The sequence below is a fragment of the Microcebus murinus genome, chromosome 6 (genome assembly GCF_040939455.1).
Source record: "Microcebus murinus isolate Inina chromosome 6, M.murinus_Inina_mat1.0, whole genome shotgun sequence".
In the NCBI taxonomy this organism is placed as follows: domain Eukaryota; kingdom Metazoa; phylum Chordata; class Mammalia; order Primates; family Cheirogaleidae; genus Microcebus; species Microcebus murinus.
In genome coordinates this window covers 74,357,074-74,374,443 of record NC_134109.1, presented here as the reverse complement: position 1 = coordinate 74,374,443, position 17,370 = coordinate 74,357,074, and the positions used below count along the sequence as shown (strand labels likewise).

The 17,370-nt window shown below is 37.9% G+C and overlaps 1 protein-coding gene across 7 annotated transcripts in view; it reads right to left on the bottom strand.

Annotated features, from left to right (window-relative positions):
• FMN1 (formin 1) overlaps positions 1 to 17,370 on the bottom strand; it is a 389,771-nt gene that overhangs the window by 141,005 nt on the left and 231,396 nt on the right. For all 7 annotated transcript variants that reach the window (XR_001154565.2, XM_012766326.2, XM_012766332.2 and 4 more), the window contains 2 exons: positions 16,176 to 16,263; positions 136 to 197 (listed from right to left, as the gene is read on the bottom strand). Coding sequence is in view for 6 of the 7 variants with exons in the window: in XM_012766326.2 (XP_012621780.2) it covers positions 136 to 197; positions 16,176 to 16,263 (150 nt within the window). In the remaining variant the exon portion in view is untranslated. The remainder of the gene's footprint in view (positions 1 to 135; positions 198 to 16,175; positions 16,264 to 17,370) is intronic.

Sequence of the window (17,370 nt, the reverse complement as noted above, 5' to 3'; positions counted from 1 at the left end):
CACTCCCATTCAAGCTTGTGTTTCTGTGCTATGCTCTATTCCCTGCTATGTCAAAATCCTTCTCACCAAAGAACATGAATGGTTCAGTGATTTTTGGGGTAGGAGAAAGATTGGGAATCTAGCTTTAACACTCACGTTTTCATACAAGGCTGCCAGGGTCTCCAGATCAACCACAGAGTCGTCCACATTGAAAATGGCTGCCAGGCACCCGAAGAAAAGAGAAGGAAAAGAGGATAAGGATTTGATTAGATCCTCTGCACCAACTTTACTCCATGTCCAGTTATCAAGCAATTAATATAGCATTGCACTTTCTTCCACAAGTTGTGCCTTTTAGCTTGTTTCTGCCCACCTTCCTTTCGCAACAGGGGGTTCAAATGAAAGAAACCAAAATGGTTCCTATCACTGGCCTGAGCCTCAGCCCTGCCTTGTTTAATTCCTCGGCCTCTGGGTCCTTTTGCAGTTTAATTTAGGCTCCACAGGAGAAGTGTTTGTGCTTTAAAACTAAATCAGTTTGTTGGTTTGAAGCACAATTTTAAATCTTTCTTCTTGGCTGGTAATTGAAGAGATTTAGTACCTAATGCACCAGAACTGACTCTTGCCCATTACCAGAAAGAGAGAGAGAAAAAAGACAATGTTGGCAAATTAAATGAATTCAGGCATGTGATTTCAGGCACCTTTCCACGGCCACTGCAAACATCTTGTTTGGATTAAAAAGACAAGAAAAAGCAATAATTGCATCAATAGCAAATTAAGATTATGGAAACCTCCCATGAGCCAGTTTTAAGGCAGGTTCTCATTCCCATGGTTTTATTAGGATTCTACTTGTTGTTCTGTATCTTAAATAAGTCACTTAGCTGTTAACTAATATACTTATGATTTCATCTAGAGAGGTTCCTTCCCATATACACTGGGATGGAAAACCTTGAGATTAAAGCCTTAATGAATTTGGCTATCAAAGTGTTTGAAATAGGCAGGTCCACATCTTTAAATAATTATTCAAACTAATAAGGTTGTTCCTTCAACCCTACCTCCCTTCCCTGACTTTGCGTTGTGAAATTAACCAGCACGCTAGTAAATTTTCTCCATGGCAGGCTAATTAATTTTATTAAATCAACCAGTGATACTTAGAATGCCTTAAAATTTTGCTCCTCAACCATTATTCTGTTCATTTGCATTACATCATGGTATTTGGAGAAGGTAGGGATCAAGGTGAAGGGCAGGTTGCTTTTGAATTGTTTCGCTTCTTCTGTAGTTTAGAATCATATGAAACCCTTTCATACAACTGAGCTAAGATCATGTAACTTCACAGAACACCGAGAAATGTACTTAAAATTCCTTCACAGGCCACCTTCTCGAACTTAGGAGTTAATCAGCAAGCTACTCCTAGGTATGTGGGGTAGTGAGAAAAGAGGTAAATATGCTAGTGACAAAATAAGCCACCTCAGACCACCAAGACAAAGGAAAATTATGCTTTAAAAAAGGCCAATCTGAAATCACAAAAGAAAAATGTAATTTGAGGAAAAACAATTTACCTTTGCAGGGCTGTTATTTTGTGTTTGAAGATAATATAAATTCACTAATTTATCAAGCAGATGTCAGATAGGACATGTATTTTTAAATGTCTAGTGCTTTAAACATCAAAATAGCCAGGAACAATGTCTGTTTTATGTAAATCCCAATGTTCTACAAAACTCAGCCAACACGAATGTATAAGGTAAAATTCTCAAAATAATCTACCAGAAACTTTTTGCTTCTAAGCTAATCACACATGCTAGGTAACTATATACAAGTATAAGCTTAGATATAATCAAAAAATCTTAACTCATGAGAAAGAGAATGATCTATGAGTTTCTTTTCCTAGTGACTTAATATTCAGTTTTAAAAGTTAATCAGTCTGGTCCCAGATACACGGCTTGACAGGTTATACTGTCAATCAATCCCCTTCCAGTGTGCTAGGTAGCACAAAGAAACCACCTAGAGAGGATGGGACCAAAGAATAAGTCATGGGCTCTGGAGACATTTGTTCATTCACACATCTAGCCCTTGAATACGTATTTGTTGAATGTGCACTAAGTTCCAGAAACTGTCCTAAAAGGCTGTGGATGTAAGTTAGAAGTGTACAAGACATTCAAAGAACTGATCTCAGGACATCATATCCTAGATTGGGGGTAGAAAATAAACAAGTAAATATATAATTTCAGGTAATGATATACTATGAAGAAACTAAAATAGAGGAATGCACATTAGATAGTATAATCAAGGAAGTCATCTTTGAGGAAGTGACACATAAATGAAGACCTAAAGAGGTCACTTTTGCAAGTAATCTGGGAGAAGAATGTTCCAGGGAGAGGTAACTGCAAAGACAAATTTCTTTCTCTGATGAAGGAACACATTCAAGTTACAGAAGGACTTCAAGATGACTATCATGAACAGAGCAAAATGTACTCATTATGTGATCCTGACATGTTAAATGGTCTGAACCTCAGCATATCTAGAAAATGGATCTAATAACTACTTACTGAAAATATTAAGTGAGGTAATATGTTTGCTTGGCATAGCACATGAACATGGTATGAACTCAAAATGGTACCTATGAACTATAACTACTATGATTTCAAATATATACCCGGTTACTGGGTTTTAATGCTTGTTAATGTCTTATCTCCTTTAATGTCTGAAAGGAATTAGAGAAAGAAGACTACAACTACTGAGTGATTTGTGCTATAAGTGCAACTTTCCAGAATTCTTAGGTGTTACAGATAGTAGTTGCTATGAAACTCTTTCAGCCCTTCAAAACCCTACTCAAGGCCCAACTTCAGGAAGCATTATTAATAGGAAAATACACACACAAATCACTGTAATTACAAAAAAAATAACGTTTCTGTTTGGAACAGATGCTCAAGGCAAAGTAAAAAACAATTTGATAGTAATTTTATTAAAACAAAATAATGTATCAAATGTCTTACTGGAAATACAAGATACCTCTGGGACCACTGAGAAAGTTGACCTAATTTTTATCTATAATTTCAATCTTTCCCACCAATCCATCCTTCACTATATTACCAAAGTTATTTTTTTAAAACGCGGACCTCAAAATTTTACTCTGAAGTTAGAAATACCTCCAATATCTTCCTGTAAATATTAAGGGAAGTCCAAGCTCTTTGGCCTGGTTTTTAAGCTCACTCCTTGCCTGGCCCCAAACCATACTTCCAATCTCATCCCCTACCACTTCCTCCAAGCACCTCAGGCTCCAGCCATATTAGGCAATGCCCCGTTCCTAAATATGCCATGGCTTCCCCTCTCTCCACACATCATCCTCCAAGGCCCAGGAGTCAAGGCTTTCCTGCCTGGGAAGGGCACTTCTTGACCTTTGGATCATTAAGTTCTTGATCTTTTCCTCTGCCATGTCTCCTTTCTTATATTTTACATAAGGTGAAGAGAGTATATTTTAAGAATCTATATTATAGTATGTTGCCTAATAGTTTCCTTCCCCCACTAGTTTGTGAAAGCCTTGTAGTCAGGGATGGTTTCTTATGCATCTTGATAACTTTAGCTCCCAGCACAGTACCTGGGGTGCAATAGGCATAAAATAAATGCTTGTGGATGTGACATATGCCACAGGATTCCTGAAGAGTGAGTCCCTCTGCTGATGTGAGGAAAAGTTTCCTGACAAAGAGGACATGGGGTCTAGAAACAGAAAACAGAGAGATTCTCAAGAGGGATAGGATTTTGACAGATAAAAATATTACATTGTGGAGGGAGGGTATTTGAATTAAAGTTGATTTTTTGTTTCCGATTTATCTCTGCCCCCAAAAATTGAGGTTTAGTAAGAAGTGGTAGATAATCATGCCCTCCACTCACTTACTTAGTGTAGATCCATTGCTTGCTTAAATATTCCGTAACAGAAGCAAGTTTAACAAATGTATTTTCTCACTATTAGGGAATGAATAAGGAAAATACCTTATAATTCTTACTCTCAAAGTTTTAAATAGCAGTATCCACCTTAGGAAAAAAGGTTAAGAGTAAACTGTTACATTGCTAAAGGCAGACACCTAAAACACCCATTTGTTAATCACCATTAATTAAGCCAAATTCATTCCAAACAATGACAATGTGTAAATATGCAGTAAGAGACAGAAAACAACTAAAAAGAATGATAAATTCCAACTGGAAGAAGCAGGTACAGACAGGCTTGTGGAAGGTTCAGACGATGATAGGTAGTTCAGTTTGGGCTTGAAGAGAGACTTAATTAAAGGGACTAGGGACAGAAGGCCACAAATACTATTTGGGGCAAGACCTTGCAGAATTGTCAATGCCATAAAGAGCCCATAAGGGACTTGATATATAGAACGGAGTCATCGTGCTCAATGAGTAGAGGAGTAAATTGAACAGAGTATTACACAGGACAGGTCAAAATTTGGGGACACCAGTTTAGAGCCTATTGTAGTGGGCAGGAGGTAGCAAACACCTGAACAGTGTGGACAGAAGAGACAGGGCAGTGGAGAAGGCACTCTGTAGCACTATCCAGTGATATCACTAACTAGCTCTGGAGATGAGGAAGTGATGTTTAAAACCACTCTGAGGCTTTGTGCCTAAATTTAGAGGAAGAGCTTTGTACCATCCCCCCAGAAGTAGGCAGAGGAGTACAAGAGACTGGCATGACTGTGATCTTTCCCCCAGAGGCTAGGGAAAGAGTGAAGTAGAGGAGAAGGACTGGTAAAGGAAGAAGCAGATAAAGAGATTAATTTAGGGCTAATGGCAAATATTCCACTGAGGTTTCTCCTCTTCTATACAAGGGTCTTAAAAATAAAAACTTAAGTTCATAGGTGGAAGAAGCAATATCAAGAGATCATCTGGCTGAGCCCAGAAGATTAAGGAAAATAAATTATTTCTATTATTTTCACCCTACAGAGTAGCCATGGAAGGTTAAAGTATTGGCCAAAAGGCTTAAAAATTAAAAGGGCATAAGTCCTGGGGGTCCTAAGTCTTATGTGTCTTATGTGTAAATAATTCTACCTTCTATTCACCAAATATAGTTTAAAAGCTTCTAGCGGCCCAGAATCCATACCTGATAATTCTATTCCCAAAATACTATTCCCAAAATACTGGAACAATGTGCTAGGAGAATCAATAAATGCTCTCAGTTTAAGTCATTCTTGAAAGCATTTACCATTAAACTTATAAGCCATTACATAAACCTATTTAATTAGTTAACTGATGATCACAATGTGGAAAGAAATCAGTCTTTGATTAAAATATTTTTGGAGTTACCTAGGATCAGATACCACGCTCCATTTTACATGTTAAAAATACACACTCTCCGTTTCTGTCTGTTCCTTTCGTGTGCATACATACACACACACACACACACACACCTTTCATCTTATAAGCTGAATAAACAAATACCAGCCGGCATGATTCTACAGCAAGCCTCAAAGCCCTGATACAGTAATTCCAAGTAATCCTGGCTTTTGTTCCCATCTGCATAGGGCTCATTATACCAACGCTCCTGCAGATGGTGTCAGAAAGGTGAAGTGTCAAATCCACAAAGGGGAGACCCCAACAACTCATTGCTACTGCAATATCAATCATTGCTGGTGGTTTTTACTTTTATCTCCCTCCCTCCTTAGTTGTCCCCACTCACACTGTCAGTTTAGTTAGAATATTTCACCTACACCTCACAATATGCCAAAAGGAAGTAGACACACGCTGTGAAAAGCTGGTAATTTTATTGGGTTCCTTTACCTTTAAAAATCTGTTACTTGGTCAAGTCTGGTTTCTGGGCTTCTTTTTTGCAGGGAAATTGAGGCAAACATTTTTATGTGGTCCTCTGGTGCCTGCTCTGTACTACAAGAATTATATACACAAGGATCATTAGAGTAGTGTTTCACCCATTAAGATATAATAACCGTCAGCAGGGACAAAAAGCAGATCAGTATCACAAATTCAAACTAACAGGCACACATAAAAACTATGTGCCTGCTCTAGGCACATGCACAGGGTCAGGGACTTACACAATAGCTGAATTCCCTCTCCAGTTCAGAGACAGCTTTTCACAAGACCAGGGAAAGTAGAAAGAACATGCAGGAATTCTCCCAGCCCTCCAGCCATTTTTTAACCCTGAACATTTCTATCTCCAAAGGTACCACGTCTAAACAAACAAAGAATGTGCTTGCTGTTTGAAGGGCTTCTAATTAGTAAAAATACAGGCAGTGTTACTTAAGGGAGTTCTTTTTGACGGAAGGAGCACCTTTGGTCAAGAGATTGGGATGGGAAAGGCATGCCCTTTATGTAGTCTGTTAGCTTAGCCTAAGTAAATCTGGTCATTTACTTCCAAAATGTGGAAGATGTCACAGACAGGTAAGGTTGGCTTGGCTTACCAGGCTTTGGCTGATGTTCGTTTTAAGAATAATTCCTTTATAGCCTATTTTGCTCTTTTTCTTATTTCCTTAAGTAGCTGACATGATGGACTTGTACAGTGTGGGTGTGTAGTAATTGTTTGCAAATGGACTAGATTTATTCTCAGCCCAGGAAAGCAGAGATTGACAGGATTATTTTACTCTGTTGATAGAAATTATTTTGTTTACAATGTTAACTTCTAATAATCACCATAAAACTTAGCTGTTTTGTTCAAATTACCGACTTTTTTTTTAGGGCTCAATAAAAATTCAATCCAGGCCATGTGGGATGCCTCACACCTGGAATCTCAGCCCTTTGGGAGGCTGAGGCGGGAGGATCACTTGAGCCCAGGAGTTCAAGATCAGCCTGGGCAACATGATGAGACCCTGCCTCTACAAAAACTTAATAAAAAATTATCTGGGTGTGGTGGCACGTGCCTGTAGTCTCAGCTACTTAGGAGGCTTACGCAAGAGGATCGCTTGAGCCCAGGAGTTCGAGGCTGCAGTGAGCTATGATGGTGCCACTGCACTCCAGACTGCGTGACAGAGAGATACTCTGTCTCAATCAACCAACCAATAAATACAAACTCAATCAAAAAGGAAAAGAGAATAGAGTGGGGAAAGTAATGTAGAAGGACTTGGTTTGTTAAAACTCCCCCATATACGACCTCACAAAACTCTGACAATCCTACTCCCCCCCTGACCTCTCCCAAGGAAAAAGAAAGGAGACCACAGGGTTCATGGAAGGGGGCAGAGATAGAATGAGAAAGGTGAAGAAAGGGAGAGCAGGAGCTTATTAACAAAGTTTCACCTCCCAACAATGAGGCCAGCACTGAGAAGAAAGACCATGTCCATGATAAAAATGCAAAGGGGAAAAGGAGGGGGCGGGTAGAGAGCAGTATGGAGTGTGGGGAACCATGCAAAGGCAGGAGACTATACGGACCTGCTCCCACTGAAGAGCAGTGTAACCAAGTCTCTTGACAGTAGTCATAGCTCTCCTATAACTGTTCCTCTCATAACCTACACCTAACTTTCTCCCTACTGGCCACTATGTTCCACCTCCCATCAGTACCAGGCGTGCCTGTACAGACAGAAATGCACCAACCCTCACTCTACGCAAGTATCCAAATGAGCTGCTTAAAGGCACCAGTGAAGCAGCAGCTTAAGAGATCTCTGTCCACTACACCAGAGCGTGGGGACAGCAGGCAGACTTTACTGGGGATTAATACTTAACAATTAATAGCTTGTATTTACCGGGAGTTTCCTCTGTGCCAGGCAGAGTTCTAGACATTTTACACTTAATTGTATGAGGTGTGTGTGTGGGGAGTACTGTTGTTGTCCCTAGTTTTACAGATGATGAAACTAAGGTACAAAGTCACACACCTTGATTTCCCAAGTTCAATTCCATAATTACCCCAACTGACCAAGATGATACTTCTTCCATCCTTTATAGGTGTCAGGCTATAAATAATCACCCACCTAAAATCCTTACCACCTAAAAAAGTCGATGAATCAACCAACCAACCAACCAACCAACCAACCAACAAATCAACTACCCGCGAAAGTCTACAAAGAAATCTTGGTCTCTAAATGGCTTCATATGCTTTTTACATTAATTAGCAATCTCTGAGTGAGAACCACAGACAGCTTGTGTTATGAAGATTTCATTCACATATATCTATAGTGCCATCATTATTTAATTATTGCTAATACTTTGTTCAATTCTAATATGCTATTTTAATGTATGTAATATCATAAAATGATCAAACTTAAATCTTTAACTATATGCAGTTATTAAAACAATTACTAATATAACTGAGTCATAGAAAATAGAATTTCTTCCTCCCCCAGAAAAAAGAAACCTGGAGCTTGAAAATGCCTTATCTTAAATAAAAAATAAAATCTACAGGAACATAAAGTCTAATTTTCTTGAAAATATAGCAATAATTGCAACTTTAAGCACCATGCCAAAAGGACCCAAAAAAGCAGCTAAGACCCACAAAAAAAATGAAGAAATACACAAAAGCTTCCTTATAAACATATAAATAAGAAATATCAATGGAATATAGTTTATAATGTTATCCACATTGCTAAATGCCTGCTAGTGTGTCATGTTAGTTAGTCTAGATCTTAATTTGAGCTTTGATGGAATAAGAGTATAAAAGACATAGTAAACAGGAGGTGCCTGGGAGGTGGGAGAAACAACAATCACAAAAGGGACACTTAGCTAATCTATTTCAAAACCTCAAAATCTCTCAATCTTATAAAGCAAAAAAATCCCAATTCTCACCAAAGTCCAGGCATGCACTATGCCTGAAGGTGCCGAGATGCCACTTTCTAGGTACAATTAAAATTGTCCATGGTTCAAACCTCAAAGAGGGGCACAGAACACAGAATTCACAAAACTTCCCTTCCTCTATCCCCTCTATTCTCTGGAGGGCAGTGGAATGAGAAACAGTTTGGGTTAAGCTGCTTCTGTTCTTCCATTAGTTCTGGTTCTTTTAAGCCAAAATTACATTCCAGGCAGATTGGATGGTCTCAGCCAGTTGCCTGAAGGTAAAGTACAAAGAAATGCCACCCTCTGCTTTCTGGACTCCGGCTCTGTGCGTAAAGGAATGTGTCGTGGCTTAGAAGAGGTGGGTGGGAGCCCTGCTGCTTAGGTGTTTTAGACTCAGTGGGAGGAAGGAAAAGGTGGAAAAGGAAAGGGAAGTACTAGAGCTACTACTTATATTGATCTAAATTTTTAAAAAAAACTCAGCTCTACCAATGTTTAATAAGTTGATTGACACTGTCCCTTCATTCATTCCGTATGACAGCAGGTCAGGATTATATGTCACTTTTTGCGGGTAAACTGTTTCATACGTGACAGCCTCACTTGTTTCTTTGCTTTCATTTGTTTCTTTGTATTTCATATTGTGATTTTGGGGGGCTCAATTATGTAATGTTTTCTGTTTCTAAAAATACGGTTTTAACTAGACTTCACAAAATAAACAAGTTGGCTTTAAAAGATTCCTGCAGGGAAACCCCCAAACTGAAGATGATCTGTCAATAATAAAAAAAATGCCAGAGCAGGCTCTTCATCATTCATGGAAAGAGGTAAAAACAAGTACAGTTGAATCAGATCTGCCAAGAAGCTGACCTCCATAAATAGACTTTATCAAGAAAACTATTTGAAATGTGGGTTTAAATTTACTACTGTTAATAATAAGTCTCAACCTAAAAGTATATTAACCCTTGAGATATCAGGCCAATGAGAACCCATCAAAATTAGCAAGACATCATTAATTTCATTTTAATTCATATTTTTGTATGTGTTTTAAAATGTGCATATGAGTTCTATCAGAGATTTATATAATGTACGTGTTTTAGAGAACATACATTGAGAAACATGCTCTAAAACATTTTACTGGTAAGGGTGTATGCTAAAAAATTTTGAAGACCAAATGCTTTTTGAGTAGAGGCTATCCTAGGCTAGATTTATATCATTCCTCAGGAAATTCCTAGATAATTGAAGGTGAATTTCAGATGCTTAGTCAAATTCATTATGTTTTAGACAATTTATATAAACCTTGACAGAGATTTCTGGAAATTATTAAAGCAAAAGGGAGCAACATCCAATGGGCATTCTCAGATCTGGGTTTTCGACTCTGAGCATACAACTAACTGGTATCCCACATTTTGAACTGAGATTTCTAAACAGAGAGACAGTCTATGATGCAGCTGGACTCTCAAACTGAGATTCTGAACTAGTAGGAACTAAAATTAAAAATGTTTTATTATGGTGTTAAATACTATAAATATGAATTCTGAGTGTACGGGAAATTCCAAACGAATCCCGGGCGGTTTCTGGCACCTAGTCTGTTGCAATGCATATGGAGGTTTATATCAAGAATAGTCAACAGCAATTTTCCATCACCCCTGGGACAAGAACAAGAGGAAATCACTAACGTGGAATGAAAACACTAATTTGCAATCTCCAAGGATGCCAAATGCTTTTAAATATAAGTCATTCTATCTGGCAGATGGGAAACCAGCAATAAGTCGGTTGCTTATTCAGAGTCTCTCCTGAACCAAACGGAAGTGCTGTGAGTACCCTGGTCAGCCTCCTGAACCCATGTTTCCTCCACAACCAACATCTTCCCTTTAGTGATTTAGTGTTTTAACTCCAGGCAGTATATGGATTTGGCTTTCTTCAACAAAATGTCAAATGCTTGGCTAGAAGGAAACAGATAAAAGTGATTTTGGGGGGTATATTAAATCCTGAATCTAACCCTGTCCACTTACCACCAGCTTAAAATTTTCAGATGCTCACTGAACACTTTAGCAGACATGTCTCTAGTCACACCACACTGAAATCACCCAAAACAGAGTTCACCTTCTGCTTCAACACCTGCTTTTGCTCGTGTATTTCTAGTTTCCAGGTTTAGGCACCATTATACACCATTTATCATCGGAACAATTACAATCTCTTTCCCACAGATTTATCCACTTTCAGTCCTATTTTTGTTTATTCATTCAACAGGCACTTGAAGACCATTATCTGTGTGCCAGACACAAGTACCAAGTACTGGGGATACATCAGTGGCCAATCTCTTCCTTGAAACTTATATTTTGGTGGCAGACTTAAATGAAAACATAAGCAAATGAACAAGTAACATACTTTGTGACGTGAAGGAAATAAGAGAATTGCCTTAGGATAATATATCAGGGAGGCTCTGGGAGGGCCTCTTTGAGGTGACATTTAAGCTGAAACCTAGAGTAAAGGAAAGGAGCTAGCTACATAGAGAAAGGGATGGAAAAGCATTCCACACAGAGGGAAGATGCTGTGCTATTCATTCAAAACATGCTGTGCATGCGAAGACACAGAAGGAGGAAAAGCCTTGGCCTTTTTAAGCAATCAAAGGCAACCACTGTGGCTGGCTAGAATGCAGCAGGAAGGGATGCGAGCAGAGCAAAGAGAAGGAAGAGAGCCATGCTCCGGCCAAAGCGCACAAGGCCTTGAGGCCAGTCTGATAGACAATGCTGCACTCAAAATCAGATCATGGCACTGCCTCTTACATTTCTCCCCTACATTACTGATGCAGTAATGTACTAATTTCTAGTTATAACATTCAGGGACCTTCTGGTCTGGATGCTGCTGGTGTTTCTAGCCTTGTACCCTGAAACAACCCACATTCACATGCAATGTATATGTTCCAGTTGTGTCTTTTTGGCATGTCTTGTTTCATGCTTTTTCCTCAATTGGAAAAGCTCCTCTCTGTGTGGTGACCACTATTCCATCCTCTCAGACTCATCACAAGTTTTATAGGAAGAGTTAAGATGTTGCCTTCTGCTATTTCTGAGCCAACCCTATTGTAACCTTGGACTGCTTTACACTTCTCACACCTTTGTCGGGGCTTCTGGAGGGTATCAGAGTCTGGTCTGGTTTTTGTTTGTTTGTTTGTTTGTTTTTTCTGAGACAGAGTCTCACTCTGTTGCGCGGGCTAGCAGCAACCTCGAACTCTGGAGCTCAAGCGATCCTTCTGCCTTAGCCTTTGAGTAGCTGGGACTATGGGCATGTGCCACAGTGCCCGGCTAATTTTTTCTCTATATTTTTTTGTTTGTTTCCATTTTTTTAAATTTCAGCATATTATGGGGGTACAAATGTTAAGGTTACGTATATTGCCCATGCTCCCCTCCCCCCTCGAGTCATAGCTTCAAGCGTGACCATCCCCCAAATGTTTCACATCTCACTCATTATGTTTGTATATACCTATCCCCTCCTCCCCCTCCCACCTACCTGACACTTGATAAATGTTATTCCTATATGTCCACTTAGGTGCTAATCCATTAATACCAATTTATTGGGGAGTACATGTGATACTTGTTTTTCTATTCTTGAGATACTTTGCTTAGTAAAATGGGTTCCAGCTCTATCCAGGAAAATACAAGAGGTGCTATATCACCATTGTTTCTTAAAGTTGAATAGTATTCCATGGTATACATATACCACATTTTATTAATCCACTCATGTATTGATGGGCACCTGGGTTCCAATGAATTTCTATTTTTAGTAGAGATGGGGTCTCACTCTTGCTCAGGCTGGTTTCAAACTCCTGACCTTGAGTAATCCACCCTCCTCAGCCTCCCTGAGTGCTAGATTATAGGTGTGAGCCACTGTGCCTGGGCCAGAGTCTAGTATTGTGTGTGGCTGTAGTCATGGTGCCTGATACACAGCTGGCATTCAATCCATGTTGAAGGCAGAAAGACAGGTAGCTAGTTTTGTCTAAATGCACCAGAATAGAATACATGACATTCCTCTGATTCAATGTAGTTTAATACTTAGTTTATTTTTAAAAAATAAAATTAGATTCCACAAACATTTGAAATATGACTTATATATGTGATATATTAGATCAGTTACTTGTAAACAATGCTTAATCAGCACAGAAATTCCTAGCCAAAAAAAATGCAACATAACATAAAAGAAACGAATTCTGGCTCTGCTACTTGTTACCCCTAAGACCTTATGGTATACAGCACCAAAATTCCACTCTCTGAATGTGCAGTATAGGCTGTGCCTAGTGGACCGCAGAGATGTGCTCACTTTGCACAGGAGGAATATAAGGTTGTTCTTTAAGAGTTGAACCAATTAAAGTCATATTACCCATCTGTGGGAGGTAACTGTGGGCTGAAAAACCCAAAATTTATCACAGGGCAACAATGCTGTAATCTTGGCAAGATTGAAATATCACCACCATTTAGAAAACTGGAATGCTTGAAGCTTTCCAGAATTCTTGTAGGTACTTCTATTCCTACCAGATGAATAGTACGCTTTCCAAGAACCAGGTACTGCATTTTGTTTCCAAATCTGTTTAGGCCTGTCTCTTTGTATTATTGCCTTTCTCTCTCTCATTCATCTCTGTTCATTCATTCAAAAAATATTTATTGTGCACTTATGATGCATGTGCTGGGATGGAGTGATGAAAACATTTTAGTGAAGAAAATGGCATAAACAGATACATAATGCCAAGGAGAGACAAATGACTTGGAGAAAATAATAAACAGGTAAGAGAGTTTTCTTAGTCATGAGAAAGGAATATTCTCCTCTCCAAGTGAATATACCAGCTTTCTGGTTTATACTTCAGCTTCTTGTGAGTTTGGAAAGTACAAGTTAATGCCTCTGGTCTTTGTGCACTGACAAGAATGACTATATGACCAGAAAGCCCAAGAACAGCCTCCGAATTGTGGTCATTTCACCAGGGCTGATCTGCTGTGAGACCTTGCGTGGCTGCCAGCTGGTCTCCCCCAATCATATTTCACCATTGCCCCTCTCATATTAAAATAAACCTTTTAGCCCAACATCAGCACAGGGAGTGCTTTCACCAGGATGACAACACAAGGCCAAGTGCATTCCATTCACGACCAGACAAGGATTCAGAGTGAAATGTAACTGACACAGCCTGGGCTCTTCATGACCTTCAGATGCCAGTGTCAGTCAATGGTTCTAAAGGAAAACTAACCTCTGCTTATAGTGCCATATTCATCTGGAATGCATTACTACATGAAGAAATGGAAGGGACATGATATTTTAGAATTTAAGAGCCAACTCTGTGGTGGATCACAGAGGTGCCTGAGGAAGGAAAAAGAACTGAAGCAGTGCCCACAAGGCCTAGAAGTCTGTGATACTATAATCGACACTGACAATGCTGAAATGAAAATTCACTTCTGCTTCTAGTGAGCATGTTCTTGACTAGACTAGAATACTGGAAGAAGTTTCAGTGAACTAAACTCTTACTCAACTCACAATAAACATTCAATTCAATAAGGCCGTCATGCCATGGGAAGAGAGTTTATAGTCCTGATTTGGTAATTAGACTACCACGTGGCTGGAATGACTCTTACACACATGGCAACCTGACATACTGCAGCAGGACACACTTAAGCAGAATAAAGTCTAAGGTGACGTGGACATTGTGAAAACTGATATGCATGGTGTTGCACATCATGGTGATGAAACCAAGCACACTAGGGTTTCACCAGGCTCATAGAGAGTCTTATTGTTTTGGACAAGACTCTTCTACTATTTCCAAAGAATCTCTATCTAATTCCAATGACTGTCTCTAAAAAGTCCCTTATGAAAAGACTATAAACTTCCCTGCAGAGATTTGTTTTATTTTTCCATTTTTTTGTTTGCTCTAGCATCACAATCTTCTAATATGACTTTATCAGAAACTCAATTTTTCCAGAAGATCTAACTTTAGATTCTCCCAAAGTCACTGAAGAATCGATTCTAATTTCAACTACAGGCCTTTTTAAGTCATCCTCCACCCCAAGCTCAAATCAACTACTGCAACATTGTCTGAGGTTTAATATTCACACTATGTATTCAGTTCTACTATTGAACTTAAATATTAGCTTATTTGAACAACCTGTGGCTATCGTTTAATTTAGGATATTTTTGTTTTATATGGAATTTTAAATGTTTGCAATATAGCAAAATTTTAACCCCCCATCAAAGTTCCTTGGAAAGGAAAAGTAGTATGTGGAAGTATCTTAAATGACTTGTAGGTCAGAACATATAGAGTCTTCTGCTGAGTAACAGAGTAAAATAACTTTGAGCAACATGAACTGAAACATAAAAAGCAGTCTAATTTCAGAGTGTTTTCACTCCTAAACCCATACAAAATTCTAGTGAAACCATCTAAGAGATTGTATTACCACTCAGAAAATATTATAAGTGACATGTCAAAATAGAGATTTACATTTAATTGATTACTGAGAAAGTGGAGTATTGTTTTCATGCAAACAGAGATTTCAAAAGGTATGATAGCTTTTGGTCTACTTTTTTCAAGCCTAAGAAAAATATATGCATACAATTTCTTCTCTTTAAATGCCTTTTATTTGAAATTGAGCCAAAGATAATCAAGTAGATATAATGTCATTTGAAAAATAAAGAAAAGAAACTATGACATAACCAAATGGTTGATGAAAGGAAGTATTTTTCCATAGAACTATTGCAGCTAATGAAGAAGAAATGGTGGAATTAGTAAATCATTATTTTGCAAACTTCTAACAAGAGAATGAATTTGGCAATGGTCATTAGTGCCCACTAACAACATGGAAAACCAGATATGATATACTTCTTGATAGAATATGCAATAGCATCTATAAGGTAGATCAAACTAACAGGGTATAGGAAACAGGGGACAGAGGAACATGATAAATAAAAGCCTAGCAACTCAAACAGCAAAATCTAAAATGTGGGAAACTCCACAGGACAAATGACCTGGCTTCTTCAAGAAATAAATTACAAAGCAGGCAAATGGAGGATAGAAACCTCCAGATTAAAAGAAACTTGAGAGACATATCAAAGAGGATGCATGCAATTTGTTTGGATCCTCATTCAAACTAATTGTAAATGAACAAATGAATTAATGACAATCACAGAAATTAGAATTACATATGTGATGATACTGAGAAATTATTGTTAACATTTTTAAGGGCATATTAGTAGCACTGGAGTGTTGTTTGAAAGACTATTTTTTATCTTTTAGCAATAGTCATAATGTTTTTAACGGATGGTTTATAAAACATCTGAGGTTTGCTTCACAATAATCTAGTTGGTAGGAGAAGGGTGCTTTAGATGAAACAAGAGTGAACTGATGGTTGCATAGCTGAGTATTGGGTACATGGGCTTCACCATGACATTCTAATTTTGTATGTGTTTGAAATTTTTCACAATAAAATGTTTTTACAAATTAAAAGGTTTTTTAAAAAGTGACAGAAAAGACTTACCCTGTTGGATATCCTTCATTTCTAAATGTAAACTAGATATCAAGATTCCCACAGTTTGAGATCGTTTTCCATCCAATAACTTGATGATCTGGAATTTAAAATAAATAAATATAAGCTCAAACGAACACACGATCTTTCAGAAAGTATACCAAAAACATTAAGATTTTTTAGATACACTGACTAACTAAGTTGATGCTACATGCATTCTAAACAATAATAAAAAGTAACTTAACCATAATCACAGACATTTGACAAAATAAATACCACACAAAATTCCACCAGCCTAATACAAACACTAAAATCTTCGTAATATTTTACTGTTTTTATTCGAAGACATTTTAACTAAGTTGTAATGGCAATATGATGCACAATGTCATATCGAACTTTTTCATGTAGCATTGGAATAGTTTCATATTGCTACTGATGAAATCACTTCATAGTCTCCAAACCTTTTAGGAATGTTATCTGCTGAGTGATTTAGAGGGGAAAACATTCTGATCTTGAGTCAACCATTTACCAGTGGTATGGCCTTGGTAAAGTGACCACCTCTAGGAATTGGACTTCTACATCATGAAGTATGGCTGACTGTATTTAGTTTCTACATTTATTTTAGAAACTAAATGACACTGTATGCAAAGCACCTAATATAGTTCTAGACATAGTTATTATTTAAATAAAATTTCCGTGTTACGGAGGTTGCTCCGTGTGTTATTATTAATATCAATAATATAATGCTTTGTACACAAAGCTTTAAAGTTTTTTTTTATAATAATATATACATATATCAAAATTTTTGCAATCTTTTTAGAAACTTCAAATACTTCACTGTCAATTATTTCAACTTTTATAAATATTCTATGGAGAGGCCTACATAGTTTTGTATTTCTATAAGCCTAGGAAAGCAAGTCAGCTCCTAATAACATATCACACAGTGGCCACTAAGGGAAAAAAATGATATTTTCTGTCATGTGGCAGGGCTACAAAATTCGATAGGAAGTACACATAAAACATTACCAAAGCTTATAAATGTTTTTAATGGACTTTGCTGGGTAAAATACAAACTAAGATAAATAGCTATGCTTCCTTTCCCAGCTAGGCACTTAAAGACTTGTCAAAATATAGTGAAGGTGAGACTAAACAGTAACAAACATATACATTTATATCAGTACTATTCTAGCTGAACTGCTTGCTGGTT